At 44.9% G+C, this 13,700-nt stretch overlaps 1 protein-coding gene across 1 annotated transcript; it reads left to right on the top strand.

Moving 5' to 3' along the window:
• Positions 1 to 268: 268 nt before the first annotated feature.
• Positions 269 to 8,658, top strand: SF3B6 (splicing factor 3b subunit 6). Its single transcript, XM_034766609.1, has 4 exons — positions 269 to 428; positions 1,948 to 2,066; positions 4,986 to 5,124; positions 5,763 to 8,658. The coding sequence occupies exons 1-4, from the start codon at positions 399 to 401 to the stop codon at positions 5,850 to 5,852; spliced, it is 378 nt and encodes a 125-aa protein (XP_034622500.1). The 5' UTR covers positions 269 to 398; the 3' UTR covers positions 5,853 to 8,658.
• The last annotated feature ends 5,042 nt before the right edge of the window (positions 8,659 to 13,700 follow it).

Below are 13,700 nucleotides of genomic sequence, written 5' to 3'. Positions count from 1 at the left end.
GGGGGCGTGTGGGGGGGGGGGGGGGGGGGGGGGGGGGGGGGGGGGGGGGGGGGGGGGGGGGGGGGGGGGGGGGGGGGGGGGGGGGGGGGGGGGGGCCAGGAGCTCTAACGACATCCCCAGCAGGGAGGGAGGGATTGCGGGGAGGCAAATTAATAACAGCGCCCGGCACGCTGGAGGCCAAAGTCACATGACCCTCACCGTCATTTCCCCAAGCCCCGCCCCGCCCCTATACTGGCCGGCTTCTTTCATCCCCATCCGGTTGTCATGCGTCACTTCCTGCGCGCCCGCGGTGCAGGCTGGGCTAGCATCCGGGGCTGCCTGTCGGGGTGAGCAGGCGCGAGGCGGAGGCGCTCCCGTTGTTTCCCTGCTAGGAGAAGGCCCCCACCCCGCCCGGCACCATGGCGATGCAAGCGGCCAAGCGAGCCAACGTGAGTAGTGCCGCCGCCGCGGGGGGAACGCGGCTCCCCCGCCCCGGGCTGTTCCGGCCGCGCCCGCCTGCCCGAGGCTCCCGCCTCCCACCGCGGGGCGGCCCCGGGCAGGAGATGGGGCCGCTGGCAGGGGCCTGCGGCCGCCCCAGCCCCGGGGGCGACGGGCTCACGCGGCGGTGGGGGGCGGGTTCGGGGCGCCTCGGCTGAGCCGGGCGCGGGGTCGGCTTGTTCCGCGCGCCGAGCAGCCCCCAGGGTCAGGCCCCGGCCCAGCTCCCGGGGGCGCGTGGTGGGGCATCTGACTGCCCCAGGTCTGTGGCTGCCCGTGTAACGCTGCGCCGCCAAAGCTCTTCACACCCGTGTGCTGGGGCTTGGGGGCGGAGGGGACCGTTAGCTGATGTAGTCCGACCTGCTTGTCACAGACTGTATCATCGTCCAGTTACCCCGTATTGTGTCCTGTGACACGCCGTTGAGAGAGCCAAATAATGACCTAGTTGAGAGGTATTATTGCTCTGATAAGTCCGCAGAGACTTTAAATGAGTCATCGAAAGCCGCAAGGCAGATCGTCAAGACTGGAAATTTTTTACGTTCGAGAAGATCAACGCAAATGATTAAAGGGTTGAAAAATATTCTGTATAGTGATCAACTCAAGGAGCACAATCTATTAAGCATAACAAAGACAAGGTTAAGTGGTGACTTGAGCCACAGAGTGCCAGAACCCATAAGGAGAACAAATATTTGATAATAGGCTTTTCAATGTAACAAGCAAAGGGAAATCAACTTTCCAACCATTGGTTCTTAAGCTAGCCAAATTCAGGGCTAGTCTACATTAGAAGTGATACGTTGGCACAGCTGCACCGATGCAGCGCAGGAGAGAGTTCTTCCATCCGCATAATTACTCCACCTCGGCAAGAGCCAGTAGCTATGTCGGCAGGAGAGTGTTTCCCGCCGACATAGTGCTGTTCACCCTGGCGTTTAGGTCTGTGTACCTTGCGTCACTCGGGGGTGCTGGGGGTGGATTTTTCACACCCCTAAGCAACATCAATTACATAAACATAAGCGGTAGTGTAGACCTGCCCTCAGACTTGAAAAAAGGCGTACATTTTTAACAGAGAGGGTTCCAACGCTGGAACAGTTTACCAGAGATTGTGGTGGCTTCTCCATCACTAGCAATTTTCAAATCAAGACTGGATGTTTTCCTAAAAGAGATGCTGTAGTACAAACAGGAATTACTTGGGGAAGTTCTATGACCTGTATTTTGCTGGAGATCAGACTAGATGTTCTTGGTGGTCCCTTCTGAACTTAGATCTGTTCATATACTTATAGACCATAGAGCTACAGATGCCTCAAATTCTTTCCTAATGTCTTTCCATGCCAGCAAGTGCTGTTGTTGTTAATGGAGGATATGTGATCACAAAAGGGTCTGTGAGACAGAAGGTGTATGGTAACTGGGAGATATGTACCTTTGATGTGTTAGTTTTGGAAGTGAGCATTCCAAATGTAACTGTGGTCTCTATTTTAGATTCGGCTGCCTCCTGAAGTCAATCGGATTTTATATATCAGAAACTTGCCATACAAAATCACAGCTGAGGAAATGTATGATATTTTTGGAAAATATGGACCTATTCGGCAAATCAGAGTGTAAGTCTTTTGATTACAAAAATGTAGCAGTAAGTATTGGGTACAATTGTTGGAAGTGTTCCAAATATCCATCAGTGTGAGCAGCAAGACATTGTTTTCTGCAGAAATATGATGCCAAACTCCTCTGTTTTGATTTTAGCTGTAAGCATACTAGATCATCTTTTAAAGTACATTCATAGCAGATAAAAGTTGACAAGTTGGGGGAAATGATATGGGATTGTGCAATGGGAGGTAAATAAACCATATGACTCTATTTCTCCTCTTAGACAAACCAGCAGTCTAGTGAAGAACTCATACATAGTGCATTTCATTTTTGTTAGTACTCAGTAAAAACATTCACTGAATATGATCTGCTATTTTTTCCTAGTGGCTTTTGAACAGTTTAAGTGCATCAAAGACAGAGGTCAATGTGAACAAAGTTCATGGCTAGTTTTTACTTTAAATATTTTAAAGAGTTATTTTGGAGAAAACAGACCCTTCTACCTAATGGGAATTTACAATATTACAGTAAATTCTGTTGATCTAACCGTCTTGGTTTTTAAGGTTCTCCTTAAGTGACTCTCAGAGCTGCCATATGTAATGCATATTGGAAAACAATACCAACTATACGTACAAAATGATGGGGTCTAAATGAGCAGTTACCACTTAAGAAAGAGATCTTGGAGTCATCATGGATAGTTCTCTGAAAACATCCGCTCAATGTGCAGCAGCAGTCAAAAAAGCTTACAATTTTAAGAACCATTAGGAATAGGATAGATAGTAAGACAGTAAATATCATAATGCCACTATATAAATCTATTGTACACCTACACCTTGAATACTGCATGCAGTTCTGGTTACCCCATCTCAAAAAAAGATATTAGAATTAGAAAAGGTGCAGAGAACACCAACCATAATGATTAGGAGTATGGAACAGCTTCTGTGTGAGGGGAGATTAAAAAGATTGGGAATGTTCAGAAAAGAAATGACAAAGAAATGATAGAGGTCCATAAAATCATGAATTGTGTGGAGAAAGTGAATAAGGAAGTGTTATTTACGCATTCACATAACACATGAATCAGGGGCCACCCAATGAAATTAATAGGCAGCAAGTTTAAAACAAATATAAGGAAGTACTTCTTCACACAACACACAGTCAATCTGTGGAACTCATTGCCATGGGATGCTATGAAGGCCAAAATATAAGTGGGTGCAAAAAAGAATGAGAGACGTTCATGGAGGATAGGTCCATCAGTGGCTATTAGCCAAGGTGGTCAGGGATGCAACCACATACTCTGGGTGTGCCTAAACCTCTGACCGTTAGAATCTGGGCCTGGATGACAAGGGATGGATGACTTAATACGTTGTCCTGTTCTGTTCTCTCCCTCTGAAGCATCTGGCACAGTATTGGAAGACAGGATACTGGGATAGATGGATGATTGGTCTGACCCAGAATGGCCATTCTTATGTTAACAGGACTTAGACAGATACATTGGATACTGGACAGCAACTTAGTGAGGCATAACATTCTCAACAGTTATACTGCATAAATTGCAGGCCGCCTACTACATGCTGAAAATAGTTTATATACCTAGACAACAGCATACAGTTCTAGCTATCTCGATATCAGAAAACTGTTGACAGAAGAAGTTCAGAAAAGATTAACAAAAATGATTAGGGCCGCACTGTATGGACTGAGTTGAGGAAGGTGTAAAAGAATTAAATGAGTAGCATGGCCAAACAATTAAAATTTCCTATCCTTCTAACACTTGTAGACAAAGAAGGAGAATTATTATTTAGGATGACCCAAAAGGATATAAGTAGGAACAGTGAGATTGCATCGAACAAAGGAAAGCTAGCATGAATATAGTTACAAGTAAACTTCATTATCATTCAGTCAGGGAAATGTATCATCTATCTGGTCACCAGCATAATTCCTGTGCTGATGGATGGAAGATCTCCAATGAACACTTAAATACTAAGTGACCCAGACCTTGCTTAATTTATCAGGTCCAACACATCACAGCATAAACTGGTCTAGCTGCTAGTTATTAGGATACTGAATAAACATGAAGGTTTTTCTTTATGCTTGGTTTTAAGTGAAGGATTTCATCTTGGAAGAAATGTCTACAAAGCACTAATTGATTCATTGTTTGTGTACTGAGACCTGGTTTTGTTTAAATTCAATACAAATAAGATAACAGAAAGGGAACATTAAGCTCTGGTATCTACTGCCAGCACAGTTTTTGAAGTTGAGGCACTGTTGTTCCAATGTAGCTTTCTTTGGCTATGTTTATGCTGCAATTAAAAACCAAGGGCTGCAGGTGAGAGAATTCAGGCACAGGGTAAGGGGCTGTTTAATTGTGGTGTAGACACTGGGGATCGGGCTAGAACGTCTACACCACAATTAAACACGGAGTCAGCTAACACGGGCCAGCTGTGGGTTTTTAATTGCAGTGTAGACATACTCTGTCTGTGTGTAATATGCTGAAATAGCAATCCATCTAGGTTCCTGGTATCTTGGAGTGGTATCACGCACAATACTTCAGCTTTAAAGATTTGATTTGACATTACAAGATTGAGCTCTTAAGCAATTTACTGATGTATCCGTTTTCAGGCTTTCCAAGAATGACACTGTCATAATGCATAGTAAAGGCTTTCGTAATCATTCTTAGAGAGGAGATGAATTAACCTTGGAACATAATACTATGCATATATTTGCTGCTGTCACTCTTTACAAAATTAGAGCCAGAAATAATAATAAACGAAGATTGGTATGGAAAGCAAGGATGAATCTCAAAGTCTAGAAAAAGTCATTAGAAATCTTGGTTTTTATTAAAGTTGTATCAGTTAACATAATCTGTGCTGTCACTGCTAATTGTTATTGGAATTATTTTATATTCATATTGTTTTAATATTAAAACTGATCTTACGTTGCAGTGGAAACACTCCAGAGACTAGAGGAACAGCATATGTAGTTTATGAAGACATCTTTGATGCCAAGAATGCTTGTGATCATCTGTCGGGATTCAATGTGTGCAACAGATACCTTGTTGTCTTGTACTACAATGCAAACAGGGCAAGTACACTTGATTTTCTAAAATAACTATTAAATATGTGGTATGCTATCAATTTTCCATTCTAGTCTAAAATGAAAATTATTTGGATTTATTGCAGCTATTGATTTAAATATTCTAGAGAACAATGCTGAACTTGGAGTGGGAGGGTGTATATGAGCTAACAGGGTTTCATTTTAGCTTTTATTCTTTTTTGTGCAAAGAACATGCTTATTGGACTGGACTGGGGGAAGCAAGGTGGGCTGTAAAGAGCAGATTGCAGCATTGCTTCCCACAGGTTTAGTTTTGGGGTCCCTGCCAAAGGAGACAAGATCTTGGTTAGAAGAAATGATCTCTGAGCTCTTGACATTGTTTCTCTGCACAATGACAAGCATATAGATTTCTAGGCCACATTTCCTTGGGATGCTGTCCAGTATTGAAGAATTATGCTGTGTAGTGACAAGAATTACTTTCACTTACCCTAAAATCATGATATTTTTCCGTGTCTTAATTGAAGACTATGGTAATGACATGGTAACTTGTGTTAACTGTAGTATTGTCTCCTAAGAAGTGTAACTAATATGCCTTATTAAAAACTCAGTAAGAGGTAAATTGTAAAGAATATTCTTCTCTAATGTAGTTTTGTTGATTTTTATTACAGGCATTCCAAAAAATGGACACAAAGAAGAAAGAAGAGCAGCTGAAACTTCTCAAGGAGAAATATGGAATAAACACAGACCCACCAAAATAAAGATGAGCTCTTTTGGAAAGATTTTAACTCTTGCCACAGTGTTTTCGGACTGAACCTCATAAGGACCATTAATCAAGTTTGATTATTTTCATTTGACCCTTTTACTTCTATGCCTCATGCATAGACTATTCATTTTGAAGCTTTGATATTTTAAGTTTGGAATTTACTAAATAAATGTAGTTCACTTTTGGATTTGGTTTAAATTACTTAAATTTTAGTAATTCCATTAAGTGGACACACTTTCTCCTAGATATCAAGGAGACCTCGTCATTGCTGCATAATTGTAGTGTCTGTTTCCAGTAATATTACCAAGTTTTTGATTCAGTCCTGGTGAAATTCCTCACCCTAGATAGCTTGCACTAGACTCTGTGCACCACTTAGCTTCCATCTTTAGGGTAAGTGGTCTTGTGTGGACTCTCTACATAAGAGTGAATTTCATCCCATATATGTATAAAAATCAGGCACCATAAATAGGGGAAAAAACCCACAATTTTTGTATAGAAAAGGGTTTAGTATATTTTGACACTTATCAAATATTTCTGCTATTGTATGTAAGTTACTATTTTTCTCCCTATGGGAATGTTTGAATCAACCTATCCTTTTTGTTATAGGGAACTTGTGTTTGTTATAAGGCTGCTGCTTATATTAAACAAAAATTTCTCTGTCTTGTGTAGCTCTTCCCTTAGACTGGTGGCAGTAAGTAGAGGTCTGCATTACAAGTCATAAATATGTATTGCCCTGAAATATATCCAACTGTCTAGTAGATGTTTTTCTAAGAAGTCATCTTGTTGCCAGTGACTGGCTAAAAGGAGGGTGTGGGGTGGAAAGCTGATGTGCTATATTGAACCAGGTCGGTGGGGATGGGAGGGAGTGTTAATAAATAGAGACTGTTTTGGCTTATAGATGCTGATACATTTAAAGACATGTTTTGCCAAATGTAAATGTTAATGTAATATAGACAAAGATTCTTTAGGATGGTGAATCACCATAAATGAGTATTTAAACTTGAAATTTACTAGCCAATGCTCAAAATTTGCTTACTCTTAGTTTGATGAGGGAATAAAACTAACATTTGTTTACCCAAAAGTTGCTTGTGTACAACTTTTGCAAACCTTCCTATATGCCATGTTAATTTACTGATAATATCTTTTCTCTTTAACATGTTGAAGGGATTAAAAGAGGAGTATAAACATCATCAAACTAATGATTAAAATTTGGGTAAGAGCTTACTATCATGATGGGCACTATGTATCTGTATGCCTACCTCCTATACTACCTTAAATGTTGACATGTGTGTAATTGTTTATGTTATGTGTATATACACACACAAAAATACACCTACTTCAGTGCTCAGGTAAGGGGCTAGATTGACAGAACTGGTCTCCAATGTTGACCTGCTGAGTCACAGAACAGCCTTCCATAGAGTAGGTTTTTTGCAAGGCCCGTTCAGTCTTTGATGCTTTTGCTTTGATTACCGCAAAGGGTGCCAGTTATGATACTTTGATGTGATTGCCTAACTACCAGATGAATTGTACGTAGACCATTGGAGCAACGATCAGGTAGTCTTTCAACTCTACATTGGTGGCTCAAATGCTGGCAGGGTATGACAGAAAATTACTGTCTCCTATTTCTAATTTCTGACATAGCTCCTCTGCCCTTCCCTCTGGGGCCTCAGACTGGACATCCTTTGTGGCTCTCTCTAGCTAGAGCAGGGTGTGGAACATGTTAAGTAGATGTGTTGGCAGAAAGATCTCTCTTCCTTGTAGTCTGAACCCCCCACCCCACCTATCTGGCCCTCTCCCCATTCGAAATCAGGCCATTTATTTATGACTGTGGTACCTGTAGTCTCCAATAAAGGGTCCCCTGTGCTAGATACGACACAAATTAATTAATAGATGCATTCCCTGCCTCAGATAATTCAGTCTAGGATTATGACTAGATACTCTAGCTGAATAAATAAAAAAGGAGAGATGGTTGGAGACAAAATAAAAGCGAAGATGGGTATGTTTGGATGATCTCAATGGTCACACTAGTCTCAGGTGGCCACCAGCCTAATCAGCTGTGACAACTTATGCAAGTACATTTTTATTGTTGCGTTAGCCAGCTATTGTCTTGCCCACCCTGTGGCTTCTTGCCTATTCTTCCCCCATCACAGCCATATGAACCAAAGCTGTACACACTTAATGTGTTCAGCGTTAACTAAATCCTAAATCCACTCAAAGGCCAGCAGTCTTCACCAAGCCCAACAGATTAAAATAAATTGGGTTCTTAGGCCAACTCCTTTTGTGATTTTTTTTTTTTTTGGAAGGTGTTTCAGAAGCGAGTTCCTCTTCTCCCCCAACCCCCATATCTTGGCTGATTTACCTTAAACTTTCCATAGAAATCCTATGCTGTTGCTGGGTGAAATTTCAGATGGAGTAATTTAGGGTGAAATTGGGTTGATAGTAGAGCCAAATTTATCACCTTTAGCTATCCTTGAGCTTTAAGAAAATTGCACGATGAGAGCCTAGACAAGGTGCCGAGTGTCCCCAGCCCTTTTGGCTGTAAGGTGCTGAAGGAACGCAGCACCGTGCTGGCTTGTGCCCTTACTAATTTAGTGAAGTTTTGGCATTTGGATCCACTTCATCTTTCAATTTTGCTTATTTTGAATAGTATGCATATATCGTATTTCCTCTGTCAATAAGAATTCTTTTGCTTGTATTGCAGAGTCTGATTTTGATGAAAGCTTGGTGGTGTTTAAGAAAAATTTTTAAAGCAATTCTGTAGGGTAATAAGATTAATAAAAATTCTTTCAGTGAACTGTTAAGACCAGCATCTTTTTGATTTCTGTGAACGCTTTGCTGCTTCCTTTCATTAAATATTCCATTTCATATGACTTTTTTTCTTCTAGTGCCTGTTCAGGGTTTTCAGTGTCCCTGTACATGTAAAAATGAAATCATTTGTACCTGCAAGACACAGGGAATGGAAATCAGATGCCCGGAGGATTATTTTGATGAGGTCTGCTCAAGATTTTGTTTGAAATGTAATATCAAAGGACAGGGAAATGAGTTCAGTTATAGGAATAGCAGAGGGGGTAATTCATAAGGCAGATGTTACCAGCCTTGCAGTCTAAAGTTGTGTGTTCTGTGCATTTCCTTTCTGCTTAATATTCAGGAAGTAGAACATGAAATTATGCCTGCAAGGTTGTTTTTCCATCTATAAAGTGGTTAGAAATAAGTAATATAAGAGCATATCTGATTACACAGGCAACCGTGGTATGTCTTTCCAATCCATTATATAGTAGTAGTAATTATGTGCTGTGTTGATAAATGACACAATTAAATAAAATAACACATTTTGCAGTTGAATAAAGAGCCACCGGGCAAAGATTAGAATGCTGGATTACATTTTGTTAAAAACTTAATTTCCCTAAGTATCCCAAAGCATAGCTAGTCTTACCTTCAGATATTTTTTTAATCAAATTGTTATGAAAAAAATTTGTGCTTCCACTAAAGGGAGAAAGGGTGGCTTGTGAGAGAGCTTCCTCAACCAGCTGTAGCGAGAGATCTAAGGAAGTTCTTTGAAGACTTGATAGTGGAAGGTGCTGAACAGCCTCTGCTCTTATTGATGTGAGTAGGAAATGCAGGTCTGAGGAGCTGCCCAGTGAGGTTGAGAGTATATATTCAGGTCAAAAGCCTGACAGGCCCAGTTTTAACTGATAAAAATCCTAGCAAAAGCTGGAAGGTGCTAGGTCATGGATCCACAGAAGCGCTTAGGCATTGCGACACCTGGAAAATCACTGGAACAACAATGGGATCCACAAAGCCTGAGTTAGGTACCTAGCTCCCTATACAATGACTGGAGAGTGCTAAGCACCTAAGAATGGGATCTGCAAGAAGTAGATTATTAGAAAGGAAGCTGCCTAAACTAGCCAATGGGAGATGCTGACTAGAGGGGTGTGTTCTAAGCCCTGCCCCATTATGGAGATAAGTGCCTAAATCTGGGCTGGAGTGAGGCACCTATCTCTGCTGGTGGTTGAGAGCTGGGAACGCTCTCCTCGAGTAAGGTGGCAAGCAGGCTTGTTGCCTGGGTTTCAACTTCCGGGGGCACTGCGCTGCTGTGCCACTAAGTTGAGGGTGTTTTGGCTCGGCCATATGTATATTGGGTGGCTGGGGGGAGAGGGCACTGGAAATGTTTTCCACTCTGGTGGGCCTATGCTGCTCTTGCAAAAAATGCCAGAGGAGGAGGAGCCTCTTTTATACTGTTCAGTCTAGCAGCTGAGAGACCCAGATTCTATTTCCCTTCTCCACCTGATGGGGAAAAGGGATTTGAATGGTGTCTTCTACCTCTTAGGATAGGTGCCCTAACCACTGGCCATGGTGTATTCTGAGGGGGTGGGGGAAGGCTCCCTCGCTTTCTCCTGTTGAAGCTGTTCCAAAGTAATGAAATAGTCATGGAGGTGCCAGGGCTGAGCCCTGGCACAAATTAAGCACTGACTAAACTATTATACCAGTATCGAGACTTCCTTAGAAGTATGGCATCAGGTAAAATAATCCTAACAAACAAAAACATGCTTGGAGCGGGGCGCTGGACTAGACTAGACTCTGGCACTCCCACATGAGTATTCTAATCACCAGGCCATAGAGTCATTCTCGCACCCGATCTCTGGCCCAATGACTAGGTAAGTATTTATCCACAGTGGACCAGCTTCTTCAGGAGAGACTGAGGGAATCCCCACATCAGAATACCCCATAGCTCAGTGGGTAGAGCACTCTCATGGTAGACCCCCAGTTCAAATCCTTTCTCCCCAGCAGGCGGGGGATGGGGTTTGAACCTGGGTCTCCAACCCCCCAAGTGAGTGCTCTAGTAACAGGGCTAAAAGGTACCACCACCACCACATTTCAAGGGACCATTCAAGGTGAAGTGGCTCATTAACACTCCTCCAGTCAGAGAGGGGATTGTTAGTGGGTTATAAATAGTTGTAATAAGCCATAAATCCAATGTTGCTATTTAGTCCATGATTTTTAGAGACACATACCACCCCCATCCAGCTGCCTTTTCCACCTCCTCCCCTGCTCCCATCCTCTCCTCCCTGTGCCTGGATGGGTGTTAATGGGCCACTTCACCTTGCAGGGTCCCTGGAAATATATATTTACTGTTCCATCTTGTATTTAGCAGTGACACTGAGGGCAGGTCTACACTTAAAAACACTGCATCAGCCGCTGTAGCACTTTAATGAAGAGCTCTCCCATCGGCTTAGTAAATCCACCTCCGTGAGAGGCGGTAGCTATGTTGGCGGGAGAAGCTCCTCATTGACAGTGCTGGCTATGTATACTGCTCAGTATAACATTGCACAGGGGTGTGGATTCACACTCCTGAGCGATGTAGTTATACCAAAGTAATTCTGTAGTGTAGACCAGGGCTGAGTAAGTTTCCCAGACCTGAACTAGAGCTCTGTGTAAGCTCAAAAGCTTGTCTCTCTCATCAATGGAAGTCGGTCCAGTAAAAGATATTACCTTGTCTCTCTAATATGCTGGGACGACACGGCTATGACAACACAGCATACAGCAAAGAAAGTTTATACTGAGTTTCATTCTTTCCCAGCTGAAGTGTTGCTGGTGGCTGTCATCAAGATTTCTGAGCACTTTCAATGTGCTCAGTGATGTCACAAACATATAGGGTGCCGTCTCACCTTCTGCAAGGAGCCTGAATTTGGTTTGAGCATTGGCCTGCTAAACCCAGAGTTGTGAGTTCAATCCTTGTGGGGGCCATTTAGGGATCTGGGGCAAAAAAACCCACAAAAAACTGTCAGGGACAGTACTTGGTCCTGCTAGTGAAGGCAGGGGACTGGACTCGATGACCTTTCAAGGTCCCTTCCGGTTCTATGAGATAGGTATATCTCCATATATATCATAATAAGATCCTTTGTCCCCTCGTCCTCCTCTCTGGTCTTGACTGCTGAGGTCAAGTTAGGTTGGTTTTGCTTTCCAGCTGGTTTAATCTGAGCAGTGTCCAGGCTTGTCTAGGGGGTACTTGTTGCTGAAGTGCGCTGTGTCTGTTTGGTGTCTCAGGAACAGGTGGATCTTACGCCCCAGGATTTTTCTCATTCTCTTTGTCTCAGGAATACTTTTCTGCTTAACTCTTTCACTAGACTCAGTTCTTAATTTGTAATGGAAGAGGTGTCAGAAGCCCTGGCACAAATGAAGCAGTGGTTGGATGGCTGGAGAGTGGCAGCTGCTGGCCAGCAGCGCAGAGGTGCCAGGGCTATGAAGTGCCAAGCCTAGAGGTGCTAAACTATTCTACCATTATCCTTAGAAGTATAGCATCAGGTAACCCATTGCTACCTGCTGGGTGTTAATTATGGACGCGGGTGGTCTTCACCTCTGAAAATCAGAGACAAGGTGTCTTAGCCCTTGTCTACTCTACCCAGTTTTGCTGGCAAAAGCAGCTTTTGCTGACAAAATAGTGGAGGTGTGCACACTGCAATGCTACTTTTGTTGGCAAAACTCTCCTGTTTTGCCGACAAAATAAAACCACTGTTTTGACCTCAGCTGCCTTGCATACAGCTACACAGGCATGTGCCCCTCCCCTTTCAAAGCTATGGGAAATTCTGACAGCTGAGCATGCCACTCCACTCTGACAGCAAAGAGCAAATCATTAATGTGGAATCTCTCTCTGGCACTAGGGATGCAGCAGCAGGCTGGCGGCTGTGGGAGATGCAGGACTGCTGAGCTGTGCAGAGCTAGGAAGGGAAGCAGGGCTGATGTGTAAGGCGGTGTCTCCCTCTCCCTGCCTCAGGACTGGTTGCTTTCTTCTGTTGTTTGAACTTAGAGACAACATGCCGACACAAAGGTGCCAGGCATCTGGTTTTCGACCGGAGCACCCTGTCAAAAAGGGACCCTGGAGGCTCTGGTCGGCACCACCAACCAGGTTGTTAAAAGCCTGGTCAGTGGCGCAGCAGGGCTAAGGCAGGCTCCCTGCCTACCTTAGCTCCGTGCGGCTCCCTGAAGTGGTTGCCGGGTCCTTGCAGCCCCTAGGCACGTGGGCAGCCAGGGAGGCTCTGTGTGCTGCCCCCATTCCTAGTGCTGGCTCCACAGCTCCCATTGGCTGGGAACCGCATCCCATGGGAGCTGCGGGGGCGGCGCCTGCAGGCGCGAGGGCACTGCACGGAGCTTCCCTGGTTGCCCATGTGTCTAGGGGCTACAGGGCCCTAGCAGCCGCTTCCTGGGAGCTGTGGTAAGTACTGCCGGGACCCTGAATCCCCTCCCACATCCCAACACCCTAGGAGTCCCTCCTGCCAGGAGTCCCCAAATTCCCTCCTGGAACCTGCACACCCTCAACACCCTGCCAGAGCCCTGAGCCCCTTGCTGCACCCCAAACCCCCCATCCCCCGCCCCCCCCCCGAGTTCACAACCCCCCCCCCCCACACCAACCCCCTGCCTCAGCCCAGAGTCCCCTCCTTCACCCCAAAACCCTCATCCCTGGCCCCACCCCAGAGGCCACACCCCAGCCAGAGCCCACATCTCCTCCCACACTCTGAACCCCTCATCCCCAGCCCAGAGCCCTCTCCCACACCCTGAACCCCTCATTTTTGGCCTCACCCGGAGCCCACACCCAGAGCCCATATCCCCCCGCTCTACCCCAGCCCGGAGCCCTATCCTGCACCCAAATCCCTCATCCCTGGCCCTATCTCAAAGCCTGCATCCCCAGCCAGAGGCCTCATCCCGCCCCGCCCCACCCCACTCCTCTGCCCCAGCCCAGTGAAAGTGAGTGAGGGTCGGGGGAGAGCATGCAACAGAGGGAAGAGGGATGGAGCAAGCAGGGGCGGAGCCTCAGAGAAGGGGTGGGACAGGGGCAGGGCCTCGGGGC

Source organism: Trachemys scripta, chromosome 3 (genome assembly GCF_013100865.1).
Source record: "Trachemys scripta elegans isolate TJP31775 chromosome 3, CAS_Tse_1.0, whole genome shotgun sequence".
NCBI classification, from domain to species: Eukaryota; Metazoa; Chordata; order Testudines; family Emydidae; genus Trachemys; species Trachemys scripta.
Note: the sequence above shows the minus strand (reverse complement) of the source record. Positions and strands in the feature narration are given on the sequence as shown.

Coding starts and splice junctions, on each gene's coding strand:
- SF3B6 (XM_034766609.1), top strand. CDS start 399: ATGGCGATGCAAGCGGCCAAGCGAGCCAAC. Junction 429..1,947: donor AAGCGGCCAAGCGAGCCAAC/GTGAGTAGTGCC, acceptor TCTCTATTTTAG/ATTCGGCTGCCTCCTGAAGT. Junction 5,125..5,762: donor TGTACTACAATGCAAACAGG/GCAAGTACACTT, acceptor TTTTTATTACAG/GCATTCCAAAAAATGGACAC.